This window comes from Rhinatrema bivittatum, chromosome 14, assembly GCF_901001135.1.
Source record: "Rhinatrema bivittatum chromosome 14, aRhiBiv1.1, whole genome shotgun sequence".
NCBI lineage: Eukaryota > Metazoa > Chordata > Amphibia > Gymnophiona > Rhinatrematidae > Rhinatrema > Rhinatrema bivittatum.
This window is the reverse complement of record NC_042628.1, coordinates 25,828,303-25,854,082: the sequence shown is the minus strand read 5'-3', so window position 1 is coordinate 25,854,082 and position 25,780 is coordinate 25,828,303. Positions and strand designations below refer to the sequence as shown.

The following is a 25,780-nucleotide window of genomic DNA, read 5'->3' as shown; positions in this document are numbered from 1 at the left end:
ATAGCATTAAATATTTCTAAACCATTTATTATGGAATACTAAATCCTTTGAACAGACGCAAGGTCCATCAAGATTGCCAGGCTTAGTAATGTCAGGAGAAAGGTCTAATGTCTCGTGACCAGCTCCGCTCGTATTATGAAACTGGCTCAACCATTCACACCTGCAGCCCAGGCAGGAAAATCTATTGAATGTACGAGATGGACAGAACCAAGCAAGTTGCTAAAAATGGGCCTGCAGAGGAGTTGGCTTTCATTGTCAGAGGTAGGTCTGACATTCCCAGCCGCCATCCTAATTTCAGCAAGTGACCTGATTAAAGTAGAAAACTTGAGATGCAAATGCCCTGAGTCTGCACATTGTGAAACAGGAACACAGCACATTAGCAGGAAAGTTACAGGAAGGGAAAACAGTAATGGCAAGAGAGATTATTTATGAACCACTGCTGGATGGATCTGGACCACAATGTTAAAAGGTGCAGATCACCGGCTTCTACTGCCCTCATCACCCAAAATTCAGTGAGCGTATTCAGCCTCCAATTAATTCCAGGGTGGATAGCTGCTGAATATTCATGGCTTTAACCCTTAATGCTTCCTAAACCTGTCCTGGTGATCCCACAGTCAGTGGGCGTTTTCATGACTTCCAAAGTGAGTGTGCATGAGATATGTTGGAGACCTTTCATATGCACATTTATCTCATGCATATTCACTGTGAATATCCTGAAAACCTGCTTGCCCATGGGGGTCAATAGACCAGGTTTGGGAACCACAGCTTTAGAGGTTTTAAGCTTCAGAATTTGAGACTTCGATGTTAACAGTAACCACTTTGCTAATCCTTTTCTGTGACATCACGTTAATGCTGACATTGGAGCAGTCAGTGAGGATCCATTGACAAGGTTTGCCAAAAAAAGAAAAAAAAAAACCCAAACAAATAAGCATCATAGGCAGTGGGAGAACATCGGCTGTTTTGTTATTTAGCACCTGCCACAAGGTTTAATAAGCACAGACATCACTGCTGTTCCGCACTGGTAGAGAGCGGGACGAGAGATGAGGCAGGACACTGCGTGAACACTGCATTATTTCATGCTTCAACACACTGGCTCCGGTTTTTAAATGAGCAAGAAAAATCTGATCTTGTTTTTTGAGTGCTGAGAAGTCTGAGCAGCTTGTTACTGACAAAAGAGTAAATCTTTTTACAAAATGAATTATAATTTATTCATCTCCTTCAATGTCAGGCTCAATTATTCATCCCACAGATTTAGGGACTGCCCTAGGAGTTTGACTAGATTCATCCCTAACCTTTAGTGGACAAAAATCCTTCTACTTTTTACGCATGATGAGGGGGGGGTAAGACCTTACCTTAAAGAACATGATCTCAAAACTCTCACGTAACTCTCTTGTATTAAGCCGACTTGACTACTGTAACCATCTCTGTCAGGGCATTTCTTCTCATTTCGTTCATCGGCTTCAAATAGCTCAGAACACAGCCACAAACGTTATTTTTTGCTAAAAAGAAACACGACCATGTCTTACCACCTCTACAAGAACTACACTGGCTTCTCATTAGTAGTCGTATTATTTTCAAGATCTGTTGTCTAGCCTTCAAAAGCCCTTCGATTGGAGCAGCCCACCTTACTAACAGCTCGATAGAGTAAAGTGGGGCCGCGGTTACCCTGCTCCTAACCCGCTTTCTACTCACTTTTCGGCCACGTTAGTCCAACCCGCGATACACTATCCCCTTTAACCCAGTAAAGGTTTTTGGACGCCTTATCAGTCCACTGGATCTTTGCGTTCATCTCAGCAGAAACGTCTTAGATCACCACCTCCCAAAGGAATCCATTTGGAGCACACACGGGAAACATGCTTTCCCCAACTTGTTCCAGGCATATAGAACAATCTACCAATCGATTTGAATATGGACAAAGTATTGCTGAAATTCAGGAACATAAGAACATGCCATACTGGGTCAGACCAAGGGTCCATCAAGCCCAGCATCCTGTCTCCAACAGTGGCCAATCCAGGCCATAAGAACCTGGGTTAAAATCCTGGCCTTTTTCCAGAATTTGTATGTGAAGGTTCCTGATAAACTTAATTTTCTGCTTTCATCCTTTTAAACATGACTGAACTGTTTTTAGCTTTCTAAATATTATAAACTGCTTTTAGGATTATTTACAGTTTTATTTTGTATAATTTTACTGTTATTTAAAAGTTTAATTAATCATCATTGTTTTAAGGTTATGTAACTATTATGTAAACTTTATATTTACTATTTATGTATAGGATACATTTTCTTTTTTATGTACATTGCTTTGATTCAATGTTCAGAAAGACGATTTATCAAATGTAATAACCTAAACTAATTGATGGCACAAATTATCCTTTATTATTAAGCTTGATATCAGGGTACAGTAAAGATCTAAATAGGGGCCTGCAGCCCTAATATTTTTGTTGCGGGGGGGGGGAGGGGGTCATGTAATTTTATATCATTTTAGTGCATATTAAACCCCTTTAGTGCACATTAAGATGACGAGGTGCATTGTAACATGATTTCACATTCACTAAATCAATTTACTGCTTGCTAATTTAATTTAATGCGCGTTAATCATTTTAGGACACACTAAAAAATCAGTGCACACTAAAGGAAACGAATGACAGCGCATTCCTAGATCTAAATAGACTGAACAATAACCTTAGTCCACTGCTATACGAATAAAGGGAAAAATCTTCAAGAATTCCTTCCTTGTGGAGCAATTTTCCTTCTTGTTGGTCCCAGTTCCTCTGAGAAATAGGGGGTCTGAAACATGGAGATGATATATATTTATGAGTTTGATTATTGGATTCTATTCTTCATTGACATGATATTGCACTGCTTACTATATGTTATTGTATTCAATGACCACATATTGACTGGGGGGCGGGGGGGGGGGGGGAGGGGTTGACCAAGTCTTTCAGTAGGTGAGGTTTTTATACTTTGCATTTATTAAATATTATCTTCTTAACTATATTGTATTATTAGGATGTATATATTTGATTTCGTTGCATATGTTTATATATACCATGTGTCTGATTATGCATGTTTCTAATACATTGGATTGTTACTTATTTTTTGTAAACCGCATGGGTGGTTCTTTAAAGAAAGGCAGAGTATAGAATAGAAGAGAAATTTATATTCCGCTTTTTCAGGCACTTCAAATTGGATTATATGCAAGTACTAGAGGTATTTCTGTCCCCGAAGGGCTCACAGTCAGGGACGGTAAGCTAAACATGTGAGCGGGTGCACGTGTGCACGCCTTTGCTTACTCGCGCCCATGGACAGGGTTATTTTATAACAGATGTGCATACATGAATGCACAGCATAAAATAGGCTGAGCGCGCACAATTTTGCGTGGGCATTCGCCTATGCACGCCAATGCCGCTTTTACCACGTAAGTGGGGGGATTTTAAAAGCCACACGTGCAGAAGCAATTGGCCATTTTCCCAGTTGGTTCCCAGTTCACTCAGGTGAGGGATAGAACTTCCTAATCCTTTCCTCCCCCTTTTAGCCCCCGATGCTTAAAACCCCATTAAGTCTTTGTATTTTTTTTTTGTTTTATGACTTACACCCCATTCGTAACAGAAGTAGAGATGCGCGGCAGGCGCACACCGCGTACGCGTGCGGGTGTTTACACACCGGTTTCAACGGGAAATCCAGAAATGACCGTGGCCCCCGCACAGACCACGCCTGCGTCCCTTTTTCAGAAAAATATCTTTGGGCACGCAGCAGGAGACCCACGCGTATCCGGGAAGCTTTTAAAATCCACTCAGCGCACGCCAGCCTGACATAATAGTACATCTCCCGGTTTTAAGCGCACGCTGGGCTTTTAAAATTCAACTTTAAGTTTGTATCTGAGGCAATGGAGAGTGAAGGGACTTGCCCAAGGAGCTGCAGTAAGATTTGAGCTCTGGCTTCCCTGGTTTGCATCCCACCAGGTGGAACAAGCATACCTAAAGCATGTTCTCTCTTTCACACCCATGTTAGACATCCATTCATAAAAGAATCAAGGCAAGCTAGGGAAGTGCTAGCAGGATTTCCCCTCCTCTTAAGAGGTTAAGAGCACTTGGCCCTCGGCTGTGGAAGAAATGTGTTCATAAGCTAGCGGCACCATGCCTTATTTAGCTTGCTAAACACTACTCAGAAGACTTTAGACCTAGCACATGAAACATTTCATTCTTATTGCCATTCACGTGTTTGAACCTTTTGGTTAGAACAGATGCAGTAACATGTGGCATGAGTTATAGTAATAACAGAGATTGCTTGGGGGAGAACTCCATTGAGGAAAATGCTGTTTTCACAGGCTGTTCAGATTCTGTTTTGCAATCCTTTCCCGTTTCTCTTGTACAACATAAGGGCTATGCTTTTGATCTAACAGAACATCAACTGGTCTGGCTGACCAAACACTGCTATGTAATTTTAAATATGTAAATACCACAATAGTGACCTCGTTAGTCACTACTGCAGTAAGTGCAAAGAGTTTGTTTAAAGCTACCTCAGGCACACTGCCAAGGTAAATCTAATTACACCTCCAAAGGTGTAATTAGATTTAAGTGATATCGTGCCCAGATTGGTGCACCAATCCAATACATATCTATAGGGAGAGGCAGTATTTGGGGGTTCCCCCTCTGAATTCCAAGGTGGTTTATCTACCCTATCCTCCCCTTCACTTCATTCACCCTCTTGGACCACTCCCCCCACCCCAAAAACAAGGAGGCAGCAGGAGGAAAGAGTGACCCTGCCTTCATCCTGATACTTTGCTGGTCCACTTTAGAAGAGTGGTTTTGCCATCTCATGCTTTGATCCTCGGGTGCAGCTAAGAGTGGGTTACTGGATGCTTTTCGGGTGGGAGGGAGCAGATTTTATGTGTGCCACCATTTGTGGGGTGGAACGGTGATCCCAATGCTAAACTGGTTTATTCACTTCGGGCTGAGGAAACATTATATGCAAACCACACTTTACTGTTGCTCTTTCTGTGCTCTGCATATAATTAGCTCAGTGCATTTAAAGCCCAATGTACTCCACGTTATCTGCCAGTATAGATACGGTTTAGTATATAGGCCTTTTAACCTATTGCTTTTCAGAAGAGAAGGTCTTTCCCCGGGCTCATTTGTTTCCCAGTGCCTCAACAGTTCATCCTTGTATTGTTCGAAGAACACAGGATCTTGGACTTTTTGATGCATGCTCTATAAAGTTAATGTCGTGAATAAATATAGCAGTTTTCTCCACTGATGACAAGAAGCATGGAAGCAATTTTGAATGGTGTCATTATATGGTTGATAAGGAGTGAACAAGAAAGAAAAAATGGCGGGTGGAAGGGCAAGTAACAAGAAAAGCAGACGTAGAAGAATGTGGCATGTCCCAGCTATGCCGTTACTACCGCTGTTCAGGACGCTCTGCTTCCTCTGAACAAGCAGGTTGTAGCCCTGCTTCAACTTGCTGGGCAGACTGGATGGACCATTTAGTCTTTTTCTGCCATCATTACTATGTTACGCTACGTTACTGTACATGATTTGTTATGTTACTGTACACGAAGAAAAGTCTTTTCAAGCCCACAACGATCTATTCAGATCTATTATTTTCTTCCTTTTTTCAATCAGAAATTTACACATGCTGACTTCATACATACTACATACATATACTCATATTGACTTCATATTTTCCATGTTATTTATTGATTTATTAACTGCATATTTATTAACGATTCAATATCATACACTATTTGCTTCCTTCGATTAATTTGTTCAATGTAAAAACTTGTTTACTTAGTTTTGTTCAATGTAAAACTTCTTTTTTTTTTTATTCTGTTCTATGTAAACCGCTATATGTAGCGATAGTTACTGTTCTTTGTGAACCGAGGTGATATGTATATTATACAGGAACCTCCGGTATATAAATTATTTAAATAAAATAAATAAATGATTACTTTACAGTAGGTGGCAATAGAAAATAGCAGTAGGGATTCTTTATTTTAGCTCTTTTTACTGCTTGCCAAATTAACTAATTATTAGATTTAAAAATGTATAACTCACCTTATCACTATAAGCATTCAAAGCAGATTATGATTGCTTTATTTCAAACTTGAAAAGTAGAAATATTATTCTGGCACTCAGGAACAATCATAAGGAAGTGCATTGGATACAAAACAAAGCAATAATAGGTGAAATGTTAACTCATTTATATTAAATAGTAATCTCTAGGGGCAAAATAGTGAGTGAACACAAACATAAAGTAGAACAATCATTCAACTCGTTCAAGCAAATAGGTGTCTAACACTAATTTATTAGATTAAACCAAAACCATGAGAATTCTCCCATGGACTTCACTGTTCTGTGTCTCATGTCTCATTTATGACTTGCAGATGCAATCATCTGGTCTCGTTCAGGTCCAACAGAAAATTAATTTTTCTGTATGCTGACACAGCATTTGAAAGCTTGTCCTGCGAGATCGAAAAGCTACCACAAAAAATAGCAGTGACGGCATACAGCAATATATATGGAGGCTATGTAACATGAATAAAGTACAAAGAAATTCCTAGCTAAAAGAAGCTAATTTCTACAAGAAGGGTTGGATCTTGATACAAAGTGCGAATTGTGAACTTTGGCCCATGAAATCGACCAGTTATACCCCTGATGTGAAAAAAACGTGAATTTCAAAACGCGGTGCCAGTGCCGGGAATTCTTCAATGTAAATTCGTACCCGCCACTCCTGCACTGAGGATAAACTTCACCCTCCTTCAGATAAGTTCTTTCCGTCGGACTCTTTAAGCCTATGAATAAGACATAACACTTCTCCAATCCTCCTTTAATATGAAATGCTTTTATTTGCATATATAAAAAAAGATTTTTTAAACGAATACATTTCTGTTGGACCTTAACAAGACCAGATGATTGTATCTGCATGCCATAAAAGACACATGAGGGAAACAAAAGAATGTGTGCAGTCCATGGCAGAATTCTGATTGCCTCGTTTTAATCTAATGAGTTGGTGTTAGATACTTATTTGCTTGAACCAGTTGAGTGATTGCTCTATATTAACACAACAGAGGTAAATAGGTTTCACAGTTAGATAAACGAGTAAAGTTGGAAATACCTAATAATTTTCTGTATATATCCAATTATTAGGGGCAAGTAATGCAAACATTATCATAAGCCATAAATTAATGTGTAATGGATTTTCTTTTAATTATTTTTGATTGGGAAATAGTATGCGCTTACAGGAAGAATACATCAATGTAGGACTACTGGATCCAGCTCTGTCACTGACTCACCATGTAATAGGTATGGCAGTGCATACAGAGGGGTAAATTCTCAGAGTTAGGCACCTTCTACATATGGAAACTAGAGTTACCCAAATGTGTGGATTAAGTTGATTTTTAGCAGCCTGAAAGTACACACATACTTTTATAACACAAATACTTTTCAACAGGTAGCAGAGAGGCACTTCCGAGGCATGTCTGTAAACTATGCACATGCATTTTACTTTCCCAAAAAGTATGCAGCCTGTTGGCATGTCACTAATGCGGTAAACCTATGCCATTGTTTTGAAACTTGAAAGGGTATATGTGTACTTTTAGTGTCATAACAACCAAATCTTTCTCAATTGTCTTGGTTTATAGCTATTAAATATCCAAAATATATTTAATATATTTCCATAGTTTTCCAGTGTTTATATTACAATGCATGGATGCAATGTTTTGTAACGGATTCTGCGGATGTATGTGTATGGTTGTTGATCTGACGTCCAGTCATAAGCATGATCAATACAGTTTCAAATGTATTATTAAGAAAGCAAATGATCAGTTCTTACCTGTGAAGCATGTGAGATGATAATTCATTCCTCTCCAGCTGTCCATAACAGCTGGTTTTTGCTTCTGGAATGAAGGCATACTTTTCTAGCATGTTTGATGCAGCTGTGGTAATAATCCCAAGGCCATCTCTCACTCGGGTTTCCAAACTGTAGTCCCATTCATCGTATGAAACAGAAATTAGCCCAGAAGGGAACTCATAAGGAATGATTTCTGTGTTCCCAGTGGTCAGGCTTGGAACTATCCAAATATAACCATAGCCAGTGAGACCGAGGGCACGAGCCTCAGCCAGAATATAAACAGCTTCATCCTTGGAACAATAAAGCAGGATGACGGAAGAATGGATTTTCTTGAGTTGAATCTGTGTTTTTGCATCTCCAAAGGAAGTGTCAAGTGTAATCACATTCAGCACCTCCCAACCAACAAAACTGTTGTCCACTGTGGTCTTGATGAAACTTATGAAATCTCGATATCCAGGAAAGGTGCTTGTCACAAGGGAGAAGGAATGCCAATCATATTCTTCCATGATATTCAGCATGACAATTGCCTGTTGATGTACAGAGGCTCCAAACTGGAAGAATGTAGACATCAAATCCTACAATAATAATAATAATAAAACAAAACAAGGAGTTGGAAGGTTACCAAGAATACAATAACAAATGTTAAAAAAAAGTCATCCAACCACAGTACAGTATCGGAGTACAAATAAACTTTTGTTTCAAATGTGTTGAGACAGCCAATGGCTGAAGCTACAAACATTACTGTAAAGTATATTTGTTTTTTGCCAAAGTTACTAATGACATCAAATTATCATAAATCATGTCTTAGCATTTTGGTGGTTTGTAAACTCCTTTATAAAGTTTAAGCTTTTTCGGAATTGTTCACTCTATTCTCTGAGATGGCTTCAGCACATTTTAATAAAAATCCACAATAGGGAAGCTGTGGTATCAACACTGAGGAATAAGAAAACTGGGATATATGATGAGCTGGATCCCTTATGTAAGTCATGAAGTCTGGGCCTCGCAAGAGGTCTTACACTCATTCTTTCATTTTATTTTGTTTCATTTCTTCTAGTTTTGGGGGGGGGGGTTATTTTTGCACATGCTAAACAGTTCTACTGCAAGCCCAAACAAATGTAGCACGTGCTGAAATGAGAGAAATGAAATAAAAAACATTTCATTTGATTTTGAATGGTTTTTTTTTTTAAACGGGAAATGACACCAGTGTTGTTTTTACTTTATCATGTTAAAAGGATTGCACATCCCTGATGCTCACAGACAGTACGAGAACCCTCAGCATTTCTGCTCGTACTGCAAAAGGGGCTCATTATTGACGGTGAGGTTAGCTTACTTTATATTGCTTACAAAGCATAAGAAGCTGCAATATCCCGTTTGGTGCATTTTTACTGGACTTAGCTGAAGCTCAAGCAGGGCAATTTGAAGGTAGAGCGAGATAGGCACAGAATAGGATTCACGGTAGGATGTCCATGCAGAACAGCTCTGAGGAGTAATGTGAAGTTTGTTCACTTAAGGACTCGCTTTGAAAGCGGTGGTAAATGATTTCACCTACACGTTATTGCAGGGTTTCATCCTTCTCCAATAGAAACTGTCAGTCAAACCACTTAGTACTGGAGTACGCGTGACAGCTTTGTGAAAGAAATGGAGTATAAAAAGAATCTGGCAGCGTGCGTCAGCGGAAACCACAGACCTCATTTATTTAAAAATCTTTGAATGAACTTGGAGCTCAGCCTTAACATCTTTTCCTGAAAGTCCTGCTTCACAATATTTAAAAAATGTATGCCCAGATTGTTCTGTTTAATTCTGATATACGCACTCAATCTCCCTGATGCCCAATGTAAAAACAATTTAAAATTTGTTTCTCATCTCATGACCAAGCATCGTTTACTTATCAATGAAACTGATCGGACAAGAAATTGAAAGTTATGTAAATTATAATACCACTTCAAAGCGGCATGACTTTAAGCGGATTTCCATTGTCATCTGGTAGTTAAAGTTCATTCTCACACATTTATGTTGTTATCTACAGATCTTGTTTACACACCAATTTTGTTGTGTTAATTTTTCTGTCTAAATTCTGTAATTCACAAAATTGTACATAAGCAGTACCGAGAATGATCTTCTTGCACTAAGGAAAGTCTCACAAAGTCGAGATTTCTACAATGTTCTCTTGCCCTAGCTCGATACTACCCTGGTAGATGGTGCATCAAGCTAGTGTGAGAGAACACTGTAGAAATCTCATTTTGTATGACTTTCCTCACTGTAAACCACATAAAATCTTCACTGATGTGTACTGTGCTGTTCGTACGTATCACTGTGCATGTAAAACTGGCCCCCAAAACTCTAGACCACCACCAAAACCTCACCTCGAGTTACTAGCTGACCCTCCTCTAGTGGGATAAAAAGTTGACCACTATAAGAACCTTCTAAAGAGTCTGTCTGTCTGTCTGTCTGTCTCTCTCTCTCCCTCTCAGCATGAAATGACTGTCTGGGCACTTTGAACCTTGTAAAGTAACACACATTGTGATAAAGTACCTTTCTAAAGTGCATGGTAACTCTAAAATGATCATGGCCACACCCCTTTTCCTTATCATGGCCATTATTTATGTAAAAATTATCATATTTTGATAAACTAGCTCTAGTTAGCAAGTGAGCTTCATGCCCACCAGCTAACTTGCATGCCCAGTGCAAAGGTAGCTCACCTTATGTGTCACCTAGATAAGATTTTAGAGAGTTCTGAGCAGGAGTCATCTGTTATTGCACATGTGGGTACCAATGACATAGGAACGTTGAGGAGGGAGGTTTTGGAGACTAAACTTAGGCTTTTTAGGTAGGAAATTGAAATCCAGAACCTCCATGGTTGCATTTCCGGACATGGTCCCAGTTCCATACACAGGACCACAAAGGCAGGCTGACTTCCAGTCTCGAGGTGTGGAGGAGAGGACTTTAGGTTTGTTGGGAACTAGGAAACATTCTGGAAAAGGGTGAGGGAGGAGGGCTAGTATGGTGAATGGGATCCACCTTAATGAGCTCAGAACACAGCGTCTGGTGCTAACTTTTAAAAGTGAGATACAGCAGCTTTTAAAAATGGTGCCAGTCTCAAGGCCAGATGATGCCAACTTGTTTTACAGCCATAAAGCAATATGGCCGTATAAGTTTGGGGATGGCCAGCCCTGAGACGGGTGCCATTTCTTAACCCAAGCCGGCATAACAGGAGCGGCTACAAAAGGGTTAAGAGAGTGGTGGGGAGGGCTGTGGGCAAGGAAGGGGGGGGGGCAATCCTTTTTTGTTTTGTGATTTTTTTTTTGTTTAAATATTTTGGGGGGGGGGGGAGAAGGGGGAGGAGGTTGGTAAAAAAAATGAACTGAAAATCATTAAACGAACTGAATCCTAAAAAAAACAAACCCCAAAATGAAAATAACGAACCAAAACTTTCCCCTCCATAGTTAACAAGGTGTAACATTTAGACTAGAGATATCTGAGTAATTCAAAGTCAGACCAGGCTGTTTTTCTCCCACATTTTTATCTATTCAATAAGGAGCACTCATTTACCATTTGGTCAACGTGATAACCCTACAGCCAGTGACAAAGCGGTATTTCAAAATTACATATGAACTGCAGTTCAATAATAAAGCTTGCTAACATTGTAAAATACAGCTTCTGTTAGTTTTAAAAGTGAGACATTTTCAAAGGTGTTATGCATAGAAAATTAGCATATAAGTAAAGAAGTAGCTTGGATTTGCATGCATGCAATGTCATATCCACTGAAAGTACACATGTATTTTCGGTCTTGCGTGCACATTTACTGGTGTAAAAAATGGGATGTCTAGGGGCATTCCAGGACTGGATCAAGGGGTACTCGCGGAAGTTGCTATTTTATGAAAGATATTTGCGCATAAATTATCTAGCTTGATTGTGCAAATTTACACCGCTGATTGACTAGCGCATCTGAAATCAGACTTGTCTGGTGAGGTGTTCAGGATGAAGTGCTAGAGGATCGAGGTGAGCTGGAGATGGACAGGGTGAACTGGCAGAGAGGTCCTGGTGAATTGGTGATTTCAAGTACGCGCACAAGTGTTTTCAAATGGCAAATGCTCAGACTTTATAAAATCTGGGGCAGATTTTCAAAGGGTTATGCGCATAACCCCCGAAAAGCTGCCCCTTCCACCCCTTGCGCGTGCAAGCCCCGGGATGCGCGTAAGTCCCAGGGCTTTCCTGGGGGCCGTGCCAGGGGCGTGTCGCGGACGACGTTCCGGGGGCGTGGCCACGGCCTCCGAACCAGCCCCCGGACCGAAACATGGCGCGCCGGCAGCCAGCCAGCACACGCAAGTTATGCCTGCCTCGAGCAGGCGTAATTTGTAAAATAAAGGTGGGGGGGGGAATTAGTTAGGGCTGGGGGATGGGTTAGATAGGGGAAGGGAGGGTAAGGTGGGGGGGACCGGAAGGAAAGTTCCCTCCGAGACCGCTCCGATTTCGCGCAGCCTTGCGCGCGCCGACCCTGTATTTTATAACATGCACGCAGCAGCGCACGCATGTTATAAAATCGGGAGTAGATTTGTTCTCGCCGGGTTGCGTGAACAAATCTACTCCCGCGTGCATCTTTTAAAATCTACGCCTATCTTTCTTTACATGCACATGTTATTTTTATTACGCACTTAAAATACGTACATGCACATATGTTTATAAAAAAGGTAGAAAAAGCAAGCGCTTCCATTGCATTGGAAATTGTGGTTTCTGAAACATACACGTGTACTTTCAGAGCACAAATACGCGGTGTTTTATAAACTGCACAGCTCCTGCTACACGGTTTAGAAAAAATACTAGGATAAATCTCTGCATTTCCACTTAGGAGTGGACATGCAATAATGTGAACTGCAGCTTTCATTGCTGCACAAAATACCACGGATTGCTTCAGAGAGCTGAAGAAACATCTCAGTTTTCCAGGCAATTTTCTCCTAGTGAAATGTTCATTCTCTTCCTTGCATTTTTAGCACTGAGATTAGAATCTTCAGACCCATACCATATACAGAAATGTACGATTCCCAGGTCAGTTCTCCAAATAAAATAGTAGCTCCCTCCCTCCCTCAATGACAGATGTTATCTCAAAAATGTAAAACATTATCCCATGTCACTTCAGTGGGAAATTACAGAAGATTAAATTCTGAGAACCGATTAATTAATTTTACCTGCTGAGCACAAGGACATTATTTTAATTGAAGTACACCTTCTGGGTTTTGAATATTTAACATTTAACAATTACTTACAAATGCCCTGGCGCAGCACAGACTGTATCAATAATTTAAATTAACCAAAAAATGATTCTCAAAATTATAAAAAAATATGTTTTAAAACTGGGGGAATCAGTGATGACTTAAAAGATGGTGATTTATTACTGAGGCTTTTTACAGGTCCTAGATCAGGAATGGGTTCCTAAGCAAAGATGTACAATAAATGAAAGTCAAACTCTAACTAAAGGGATTTTAGCCTGTTTCAGGTTTGACAATTTTTGGATTTTCCCCCAGGTCCGCTGGAGAAATCTGTCAATGATTTTTATGACGATCGCTCCTTACGATTGCTCTATTGACATCGATTAATATTTTTAAGGCTTGCTCCTTAGGAATTGTTTCACCTACACCATTCTACCTCTATTGATTGCTCCTTTTGTTGAACTTGTAGCAAGATGATACTGTAGTTCTTGAGTGTGGTGGTGTTTTCTGAATTTGTGTATATTTTATTGTACCCCACCCCAAACATCTTTGGAAGGGCAAATAATAAATAACCTTTACATTAATTAATTAATTAATTAATTAATTAAATATACTTATGACACCAGATAGGATAACGCTAAGGAAATTTGACAGTTCTTGAAGCAGATCTGTATTGTGCTTCAGATATTTTGAAAAAGCTGAAACAGATTTGTAAATCATGGGCCTCTCGACAACTGGGGCTTCCATATGTCATACTTTAGTATCTGCTTAGATTCTTTGATGCATGCAAATAAATATTATTAAAAAAGAAACAAGGTGATAGCTTGTTATTGCACTAACTTAATACATTTCTTGACTAGATTACAGCAGCTAAAGCTCTTTATTGGGTCAGAATTACATGAGCAAAAAATGACATTTTACAAAAAAAAAAAAAATAGGTGAAAAAAAAAAGGTATTCTAATGATAGCATGAAGCAGGGTTAAGGAGGACTTATGGGTAATCAGAAGGGCACAAACCGCAGAATTTTATGGATCATAAAGGGTATTTTTGTAACACTGCACATAACTCTCAGTGTAGAATTACGCGCAAAATTTACTTTGAAAACCATGCCAGAAAAATTACGTGCTCATAATTAAACCCGCTATTTTGTGCCCATAGTTTCCTTAGAGAATTTATGTGCATACTTTTATTAAATCAAAAAGTAAAGCCCGGATTTTCAAAGGCCCACATGCATAAAAATTGGGGTTTATGCGTGTGGCCGGGCCTCGCATGCACCGCATGCATTTTAAAATGGGCCCAGCCACACGGGTAAATCCCAGTACACGCACAAGTGCCATGACCTGGGAAAGGGCGGGGCTGGGGGTGGGGAGGGGCAGGGTGGGACGGAGGCAGGCCGGGACAGCACACACCAGCCAGCTGCCGGTGCGCGGAAACTACTTCTGCTCCGGAGGAGCAGTAAGTAGTGAAACAAATAAAATGTAAGTGAATAGGAAGGGGTTAGGAGTCAGGGAGGAGAGGGGAAGAAGGAGAAAGATTAGGTAAGGGGTAGTAAAGTTCCTTCCCAGTCTAATTCTTAATTGGAGTGGACTGGGAGGGAACTGGGGGAGGCCCGATTGCTTCGCCATGCATATTTACCAAAATTTGCCGCCTCCCCCCGGTGCGTGTGGCAATCGGATTTTATAACATGCACGCACCGGGAACCGCGCACACCTGGACAGCCACTCGCTCCTTTTATAATCGATCCCTATGTGCATAAGTTCCAACCCTATCCAGACTTAGGTGAATTTTCAAAAGGAGTTATGTGCGTAACGTGCACTTATGCAGGTAAATCCTATGGACGATTCAATGGCATATGTTGTAGCAATTTTCAAGAGTCCACTTACACGGGTAATGTGCATTTACATGTATAAAACCCAGTTTTCAGTGTGTAAATGCTTTTGAAAATCAGGCCCTATGTGTACTTCAATCGTGCAGTTTTCCTAAGGCCAGTTCTGTGAGTAAAGTACTGCTTTACCTGCAAAAGTGTCTTTGAAAATTACCTTCAGGAAACCTAGGGGTCAATATTCAGCAGCATTTAACCTGATAACTTGGGAGTTACCTGGCTAAATGCTGACTTTTCAATATTTCCCCTCTTATCAGGCTAAAGTTTGGCTGAATTCCATCTCTGGCTAACTCTAGTCATGCCATAGAGTAGTCCTAAAAATAGCCGGCTACATTTAATAGTGCATGCGTACCATCGAGTATCCTCCAAAGTTAGCAGGATACATTTATCCAGCTAATGTTGCAATCCAGCCAGACACTGAATATTACACACCCTGGCCCTTCAAATCTTTCTTTTGTTCGTTCTGCCGTGTCTGATTATTTTAACTATGAAAGTCTAATGTTGATTTATTGTCTTAAATTTTCCTTTAATTATCCTGATCATAAAGTTATTGATGCAGTGGTCTGGTTTCTAAAAGTGTTTCCCCAGAAAGGTGTCATTCTGGTCATCCGTGAAATGATTATTGCATTTAGAGGGTCATTTTCAATAGTGCGCATAACAGGGATGTGCAGCCTCGAAAAATTAGTTTTGGTTCATTGATTCATTTCATGGGTGCATTTTGTTTCCTTAGTTTTGGAACAAAAAAATATATATTCGTTTTTTGTTCAATTTGCTTTTTGCTTTAGATTGAAGTCAATGGGAGGAAGTCTCCGAGGCACAGGGCTAGGCCTGAGACCTAAGCCCAGGAGCAAGCCTTCTGATGTCTCCTTTGCTTAATCTGGAGACTATAAATAATGTCCTCCACTGGGAAAACACACCGCAGTAATGTTGCTGCAGCGCCTTTCTTTGAGACAGACAGCGCCATTTTGTTTTAAGGCTATGCTGGAGGAAGGCAACGCAGATACGTCAGTGTGGTGCTTCCTCCAGGCCTAAGTCATCCTTTTAAGTCACTGGATTTAGAAAAGAAAACATCAGAAGGCCTAGTTCTGGGCCTCTGAGCCTAGGCCTCGGTGAACTGAACCCAGGCCAGGCTCCAGCGTCAGACCTAGCTCTAGGCCCATACTTGGGTCTTGGCGAGCAGGACCTGGCCTCAAGCCAGACCCCAGCATTAGGCCTAGGCCCAGGTCTGAGCCTCAGCGACAATGACCTGGCCTCGGGCCTAGGCCCAAGCCCAGGCCTCAATGACTGGGATCCAGCTATGGATGGGCCCAGGCATCAGCGACTGGACTCCATCCCCAGCATCAGACTTAGGTCTCTGCCCTCGGGACAAGATAAGAATAAGCCTCTTCCTCCTGGCAGCTCTTTTTCTTTTCACTGAACTAATATAAATGCACACAAAAAGTTTTGTGTGCGTTTCTCCAAGGCCTATTTTTGTTTCCTACAATTCGTCAAACTGAAAATGGCTTCATTTGTTGTGTTTTCTGCATTCATTCAAAACAAATGCATATCCCTCATGAATAACTCAGCACGCAGACACACATACACACAAGTAGATGCACCTAAATTTATGCCAGAATTTTATAAACTGTACAGTACATAAGAACATAAGAACATAAGAAAATGCCATACTGGGTCAGACCAAGGGTCCATCAAGCCCAGCATCCTGTTTCCAACAGTGGCCAATCCAGGCCATAAGAACCTGGCAAGTACCCAAAAACTAAGTAGGAGCAGTATAGTTTATAAAATACTGCATATCACTGCCCCGAAAATACACACACTTTTTTTTTTTTTTAATGCTGGTCGCCAAATCTCAAGAAAGATATAATTGCGATTGAGAAGGTACAGAGAAGGGCAACCAAAATGATAAGGGGAATGGAACAGCTCCCCTATGAGGAAAGACTAAAGAGGTTAGGACTTTTCAGCTTGGAGAAGAGACGGCTGAGGGGGGATATGATAGAGATGTTTAAAATCATGAGAGGTATAGAACAGGTAGATGTGAATCAGTTATTTACTCTTTCGGATAATAGAAAGACTAGGGGGCACTCCATGAAGTTAGCATGTGGCACATTTAAAACTAATTGGAGAAAGTTCTTCTTCACTCAACGCACAATTAAACTCAGGAATTTGTTATCAGAGGATGTGGTTAGTGCAGTTAGTATAGCTGTGTTTAAAAAATGATTGGATAACTTCTTGGAGGAGAAGTTCATTACCTGCTATTAATTAAGTTGACTTAGAAAATAGCCACTGCTATTACTAGCAACGGTAACATGGAATAGACTTAGTTTTTGGGTACTTGCCAGGTTCTTATGGCCTGGATTGGCCACTGTTGGAAACAGGATGCTGGGCTTGATGGACCCTTGGTCTGACCCAGTATGGCATTTTCTTATGTTCTGTATTCTTCACATACCTATCTTATAAAAGTATGAGCATGTATTTTATGCATTAAATAATTGTAATGTGCCAGTAAAAACCCTCAATGCATGCACGAAGGCAGGTATTTTATAAAGCTGGTTAATGTACATACTTTTATTTTTATTTTTTTATTTAAAAATATTTCTATACTGTCTTTTCAAACAGATTTGACCAAAACGGTTTACAAGATTACAAATTATAAAAACAACAAAATAACTAAAAATTAATTTTGACTAAAAACCATAAAAATAAGATAAAATAAAACCAAAATAACAAGTAAAATAAAATAATAGAAGGAAAAAAAATACAATGTATCTTTATAAACCCTGCTCCTTTAAGCATAACTATACTATTTTTTACAAAAACAAGTAAAAAGCCGGAAAAAAATAAAATAGGATATCTTAGAGCCTGTGTCTCATAGAGACCAGAACCCTAAGAGATAGGTAGTTAAACTATCAATATGAGCAGATGGTATATACCTTATTGAGGTTAGGTGTTCAAACTATCAAGGTCTCCAAAAGCTATCTTGAATAAATGAGTTTTTACTGCCTTCTTGAATTCATTATGGCTGGTAATTTGCCTTAAAGTATTAGGGAGTGAGTTCCACAACAAGGGTCCTGCCACTGAAAAGGCTCTTTCTCTGGTCATATTTAGTCTCGCCAGTCTAACTGTAGGAACATCAAGCAGATATTTAGTTGCGGATCTAAGATGTCTAGCTGGTTTGTATAACCGTAAGGATGTACAGAGCCAAGTTGAATCTGGGTCATGAATTAAAGAATGCTTCACTTATGACAATACTTGTGCATGTACTTCCAAAAACCAGTTCGCTGAGACCTTCACCAGTTCACCCACACCCTCCACCACTTGTTCCAGACCCCCTACCCAAAAGCTGCACACAAAAGAAGTCAGATTTAATATCTGTGTCTTGGGTGAACTACACCTAGACCTTCCCCAGGACATCCTAAGTACAGCCAAGACAATGGTCCTAATACAATTAGTTAATTATTTCTTTCATGAGAGAAAAATACTCCCATATTTGTTTAAAATGATTGCATATAGTTTTGTTTTACTAAGAAACAGTTCTTGCTGCATGCTTCCAAGGTCATATATATAACTTGCTAGGGAGTCCATCTTACTGCCTTTATAGATTCCCTGCCTTCTCCCCCGTCACACAGTAGCACTCCCTTCTTCCAACAAGAAGACTGCAACATTTCAAGGACAGGAGCAGTGCTGGGCGATGAAATACCTGGCAACTGTCCAGGGCAGAGTTTTGGGTTTAAAACTAGTGAAGACAATATGGTGATTATAAGTGGTGGACAACAGAAGAAGTCCACCATTTTAGGCATACACACAGAAAGTTTTTCTCATCAATAGTTCAGCAATAAATCGAAAAAGGCTGCACACTAAGAGGTAGATTTTAAAAGCCTTGCGCGTGCAAAAAACGGACACATATGCATGTAAAAGGAGCAGGGCATGGGTTTCCAGAGGCCAGCACCGATGCGCACGTGTTACACCCACCACTTTGCCAAAGCTCTTCAGTAGGGGAAAGAGAGGCTCTTTATAAGGCTCAGTCTGATACTCTATATATGGACCATTGTAAGGGGGGCTCCATGATTTGGGGTGGTTCTCAGGGGACCCAAAAGAACTGAAGAAAACTGGCAGCAACAGGACAATAGTGACCAATTCACAACCACTGACACTAGAAATATTAAGTAAAAAAATATATTACAATTCTTAATTTATATTATACACATTGGGGGTACATTTTAAAAAACGGCGCGCACATGAACAAAAGTACGCCAGATCTTATAAGATACGCGCGTAGCCTTCGTATCTTATAAAATCTGGGGTGAGTGTGCGCAAGGAAGTGCACATTTGTGCAATTTGCGCGCACTGAGCCCTGCGCGCGCTGTCCGTTCCCTCTGAGGCCGCTCCGAAATCGGAGCGGCCTCAGAGGGAACTTTCCTTCCACCCCCCCCCCCCCCGCACCTTCCCCTCTGTTCCCCTACCTAATCCACCCCCCCCCCCCGGCCATATCTAAACCCCCCCTACCTTTATCGCACAAGTTACGCCTGCTCAAAGCAGGCGTAACTCGCGCGCGCTGATGGCCCGCTGCCGCGCCATCACCCGACCCGGGGGCTGGTCTGGAGGCCTCGGTCACGCCCCCTGGAACGCCCCCGGGCCGGCAACATGCCCCCCCGGAACGCCCCAAACGTCGCGCCACCCCCGACACGCCCCCCTAGCAAAGCCCCGGGACTTACGCGCGTCCTGGGGCTTGCGCGCGCCGCCGAGCCTATGCAAAATAGGCTCGGCGCATGCAGGGGGGGGGGGGGGTTAAGGGTTACGTGCTTAACTTAAGTGTGTAACCCTTTTAAAATCCGGCCCATTATGAACAAAAAGAATAGAGTTATCTGACAATCCACAGAAAACCTCTTGTAATGAGAAATGTTTGGTTTAATATAGTATATACCTTTTTCTAATTCTGCCACCATCTTCTAAGAGATGTTTCATTTTCATTTATTAGTCATGTGTTAATACTTAACATTTTTATGGCACGACTGGACATACACAGCACTACACAATAATAAGGAGTGATAAATCCCTGGACTAAAAAGCATCTAAGTGGATATCTAAGGCAATGAGAGATATTGACTTGCACAAGGTCACAAGAAGCAACAGTAGGAGAAATGGAGTTTAAATCCTTGTTTCCCAGCTATTTGTTCTATCCACTACACCATTCCCATTGGCTGTGCATTTCACATAACAAAAGTTAGTAGTTTGTGAAAAGCACATTAACTCATAGATAGTCTCCTGACTTCTTGCAGTGCAGAAGCTCCAAATATGTCAAAAATGAAAAGCAGGGTTCAATACCTACAGGACCTGGGGATTTTCTGAACTCATCATTTGCAGCCTGTTGAAATAGAGAGTCCCAGCCATCACACAACAGTAACACCTCTGAATAGAATTCAATGTGCACTCAATTTGTGTTCTAAAGAGAGCAACAGTCTGTGGCCCTCTACTGTCACAACAGCTGGATTAAAGATTGCAAAAGGAAGGAGATTCATCAGGGAAAATGCTTTAGTGGCCATGAATGACAGCCCATGATGCCCTGGTATCAGACATTCTCCCCCACCCCACCCTCCAAATAAATGAAGGTGAACAAAATTAGAGTTTCCAACTTGACTTGAACCACAGATGTGGTGGAAGGTGAGTCAGACAAAAAAAAAGAATATATGGTAAAAAAAAAAAAAAAAATTGGTCACCCAATGGTTCAGCGGTAGGAATGTGCACTGCACTGTGGAGGACCCAAGTTCAATTCTCAGGCCAAGACTCTGCTTTCTGGGCCAGCTGTGGAGGCATTCATAGTCCCAGGGGAGGGAAGCCCCAGATGTTGCTCAATAGTGCCACCTGGTGGCCAGACTCAAATTCCACATCACCACATTTTGGAGGGAGCAGTGCTCAATGGCTCCAATCACGGACTTTTGCTGCAATGACTGAGCTAGATGAGCTAAAAGTAGTGTGATGTGCAAGGTTTCATTTGTTTTGTTTTGTTTTTTTGGTTCATTTTCAGGAGGTTTTTCCCCCACTAATTTCAGTTCATTTAATGTTTGATTCATATTTTTTGTTAAAAAAAAAAGAATCGAACATTTAAAAAAAAAAAAAAAAAAAAAGGAAATGGGCCTCTCAAGGTCTTCTGACCCCCACCACCCATCCAAATGCTAGGGGCAGGATCCTCATTGGCCCTCACTTACTTATCCAGTGAGGATCTGCTGGCAAGGCCTAGGCCAAGGCCATGATAGGTCACCATGACCTCGGCCTTGGATCTACATAAGACCAAGGCTTGGAGGCCTGGTGCTGATGCCTTAGCCTAGGCCCAAGGCCTAAACCGGATGTCAGGGCCTCTGCTGAGGCCAAGCCCCGATACTTGGGCTTCAGCCTAGACCGAAGTCCAGAGACCAGACCGGCCCAGAGGCTGGTTCCAGACGTTGGTGTCTTGGCCCGGAACTAAGCCTTACGTTGGGGTTCCTGACCTGGAGGAAAGGTCCTGATGCTTGGGGCTCAGCCAGACCGAGGGCCTCAGAGCTCTGTTGGACGATTCTTCTTTCTCCTTCTGTGTTCTTGAACTGACACCATCTGCTGGGGGTCTCACCAGAGTTAATTGACTCTGGCACATCACAGAGGACGGCACTGGATGATCCCAGCAGCTGGCATCAGTCCAAAAACACAAAAGAGAGAAAACATGTCCAACATTGTTCAGAGGCCTGGGCTCCAGACCTGGGTCTGACCCTGGGCCAAGGTCCAGGCATTAGGACCCGGCCTGTGGACTAGGTCTCATCATTAAGCCTGGGCCCAGGTTACCGCCGAGGCCCAAGCAACAGGACCCAGCTTCCAGGTAGGGTCCTAGCATCAGGACCCAGCCTGGCCACGACTATGGATGCCTAAAGGCCAGGTCGGGTCCCATATGGGGGAAAGATTTTTCAGGAGGCCTTGCCCTTGCTCAGGTCTCATTTAATTCAGGGGCCCCTTGGTTCATTTTGGGGCCCCCGAATGAAATTAATTGACCCTTATTCATTGCGTTTTGCAAATTCGGTTAAAGCGAATGCACATCCCTAGCTAAAAGGAAAATATTGAAAAGGGGGAAAACCTTGGTTAGTTGCAAATGAAGGCTCATGGCATCAAAGCCTGGTAAAGGCCAGTTCCAGCTGACCTGAAAACTTACCTGATCAGGAGTAAATTGCTGGGTATAAAAACGTGTTCTTAATTTTTGCCTCAGGCAGTTGACTTAAGCATGACTTAAGTGAAATACGAAAGTATTTTGAATGAAGGTGAGGTTTTATATCATTTGACTGACATAGCTGTGACTAATAAACTGTTCCATTCTGGACTATCTAGATGTTGTATGAGGCACACTCATGGATTAACTTCACCCTTTCTCCACTTCACTTAATCTTTCATTATCCTGTCATTACCTTTGTAGCGCATTCCCACTCTCCTGCAGCTGTGGCCTGCAAAACAATCATTGCTGTATAAAATTTAAACTAAGATTAATCTCGAATTACTATCACAATTTTTGATGCAAGTAGACAGGTGAGAACACTGCAAACATAGCAAGGCAGGGCAAGGAAAAGAATGGTTTGAGTTGTAATTGGTTAAATCAAAGGATGTCAGTTTTTGTGATTATCTTAAATCATCAGAAATTGCATTCCTGCGTGAAAAAGTGGGTTACATTTGCTCTAAATTAAGCTTCTGAATTTATATTTGCATATTCTAAAAGACATTCAGATGGTGATGCATGAATTATATTCTTGATGACAAGGCTTCTTATAGCTCTGGATGTGAATGTGCACTGCTGAGGTATAGGAATTTTAGACCTTCCAGATAATCAAACCATAAATGCCATCAGATTTGTTGATTCCTATAACAAATTTCCTCTGGATGGGAGCAAAAACGACTTTAGTCAACAGTTCCAGAGATGCCCTTTTCTGCAGAGGGGGTTATATTTTTTTAAATCAGCCTTCAGGGATTATATGCCTCTTTTTGGCTAAGATAAAATGTAAGGTCTGAGTCATCCTTAGCTGAAGATGGCTGAGTCATTTTGGCTAAGATTGAGAACCTATATACTGTAGGGATGTGCTTTTATTTGTTTGGTTTTGTTTACCACGTTCTAAAAGGTTTAGCATGCACTAAATGAAACAAACAAACAAAAAAAAAATAAAATAAGCTTATCTGATGAGTTCAAGTTACACTGTGAGGCGTGGGGAGCTTTTGTCTATACCAGTATTACCAGTGTCTCCCAACCTTTTCATGACTAAGGCACATCTACATTAACAAAATGGTTGTGTCACACACCAACCTCCACGGAGAAGGCAGTGTGGACATGAAGAGAACTCATATGGCCAAAAGAAGAGCCAGGGAAGTTCTGAAAGCCCCAGTACCCCCAGGAATCCATCACCATGCACCAGCCCCTGCAGAAGAAGAAAGAAATTGGTGTGCTAAGGGCAGCCAGTTCATTTAGTTACTTCGGCTGACGTATGTGGCTGTCAAAGCTCCTTAACCGCTGCTGCTGCTGCGGACAACACAAAGTTAGACATATCTAGTGGATACTTAGTTTGGGAATAAGGCAAAGAGCTGAAGGACAAAGATGAGGAGGCGCTGTGTGCTGCACAAGGCAGGCAGCAGCCATCCGTGCCCATTTATTACCACACTCGAGGCTCATGCTGTTGCTAGGAAGAAGAGGAGGCATCCATGATTATGCATGCTCTCAGGAAGGAGTTCCTACAAGGATAAGAGTCACCACTAATAGGGATGTGAATCGTTTTTTGACGATTTAAAATATCGTCCGATATATTTTAAATCGTCAAAAATCATTAGGGCCACGATACAATACCAATTCCCCCGATTTATTGTCAAAAAATCGTAAATCGGGGGAAGGGGGAGGGCAGGAAAACCGGCACACTAAAACACCCTACAACCCACCCCCGACCCTTTAAATTAAATCCCCCCCCCCCCAAATGCCTTAAATTACCTGGGGGTCCAGCGGCGGTCCGGAACGGCCTCCTGCAATTGAATCATGTTGTCTTCAGCCGGCGCAAAATGGCGGCGGCCATAGACCAACAAGATTCGACTGCAGGAGGTCGTTCCGGACCCCCGCTGGACTTTAGGCAAGTCTTGTGGGGGTCAGGAGGCCCCCCCCCCAAGCTGGCCAAAAGTCCCTGGGGGTCCAGCGGGGGTCCGGGAGCGATTTCCTGCCGCGAATCGTTTTCCGTACGGAAAATGGCGCCGGCAGGAGATCGACTGCAGGAGGTCGTTCAGCAGGGGTTCCGGACCCCGGCTGAACGACCTCCTGCAGTCGATCTCCTGCCGGCGCCATTTTCCGTACGGAAAACGATTCGCAAGCTCCTGTGCACGCATGTTATAAAATCAGGCGTACATGTGCACGTGCCAGGTAGCGCGCGCACATCCAGGCCGTGCACGCTTCTTTTAAAATCTACCCCATAGTATCTAATTTCAAGACAGTATGGGATGAATAGAGGATCCCTGAGAGAGTGGTAAGGATCATAAAGCCAGCGAGTTGGTGTGGATGGGCAAACTAGATATGCCATAATGGTCTTTTTTCTGCCATCATATTCCTAAAACATGTTTTTCACTGCATAACTTTGGTCCAATATGGGGCATTAATTTCCTCCACGCAACAATACCGAGGACATGAAAGCATTTGGACCCTAGCCAAACTGGAAGGATTAAAACGTCTGTCAAAAATAAATAGTATAAGCATACGGATCAAAGGCCCCTGCATTCACACTACTTTTTTTTTTTGTGTGTATCTCTGTGTAAATGGAAGACTTCAGTTTCTAGAATTAATTGTCTTACAATACAAAATTAATCAGAAATAAGAGTTATATTTGAAATGTCTTGTATTGTAAATCGCATATCACACTTTCATATATTACAGCATGCTTCATGTTTTCAAATTAATGAACATTATTTCCACTCTTTATCTTTCTCCCTGTGACCTGCTGACATTTTTTTTACTTCCCTCAGAAACCACTTATCCTGTACCAGCTTTTTATCGGCAAATCTTTGCCATATTCGGAAAACGAGGCAACTGAATTCATTCAGTCGTATTCTCATAGATCTGCAGAGTTCAGACTTCAGATGGACATAACCGTTCCTTGTAATTAAACTCCAGCAGTCTGCATTACCATCACTAGTAAGGAATTTAAATAAAACTAATTTCTTAAGAACCTTGTGTATGGCATCAGGACCCTAATAAAATCAATGTTTCAAGCTGCGTAATTACAATTCCACAGTTACCATAAAAATCTGCAGCTCGTGTGCAAATTCACTTCAACCGCCACATCTTAATATATTTATGAATTGTATTCTATTTGTATATGGTCCAGTAACAGCTCTTAGGGTGATTCGATGCATAAGATTAATCATATCCTTTAATTGTTTTTATCCCTGGCTGCGACAGGGACTACACTTGCTGCAGCGGGGGTCAAAGAAAGTCATAAAGGAGGTTCATCAACCCACATGAAAGCCTTCAGTGCAACTCCAGTGCCAGCTAAGCACTGTGAGGAGTATTGGGAAGGAGATAAAAGGGAGTCATGAGAGGCAGAAGGAATTTCATTCACGGCAAACGAAGAGGTCGAGGGAGAAGTGTAGAACTGTTAGGATAAACAGGCTATGAGATCTGCTGGGCTACCAGTTAGAGACGAAAGGGGCCATCAGATAATGTTCTTTTTGAGCTAGGTTTGTTGAATTCTATGTCTGAAGTTATAAAGCAGAATTCATTTGGGAGTAGACCACCCAGGAAAATACAGAGCAGCCCCAGAATGGAGGACTCTGAAGCCTGTGTGTGCATGAGTTATTTCCTCCGACCGCAGCT

General features: G+C 41.6%; 1 protein-coding gene across 4 annotated transcripts in view; it reads right to left on the bottom strand.

The window, feature by feature from the left end:
• Nucleotides 1-25,780, bottom strand: part of GRIN2A (glutamate ionotropic receptor NMDA type subunit 2A) — a 392,551-nt gene that overhangs the window by 132,432 nt on the left and 234,339 nt on the right. For all 4 annotated transcript variants that reach the window (XM_029577239.1, XM_029577238.1, XM_029577241.1 and 1 more), the window contains one exon: nucleotides 7,834-8,426. In XM_029577239.1, the coding sequence (XP_029433099.1) occupies nucleotides 7,834-8,426 (593 nt within the window). The remainder of the gene's footprint in view (nucleotides 1-7,833; nucleotides 8,427-25,780) is intronic.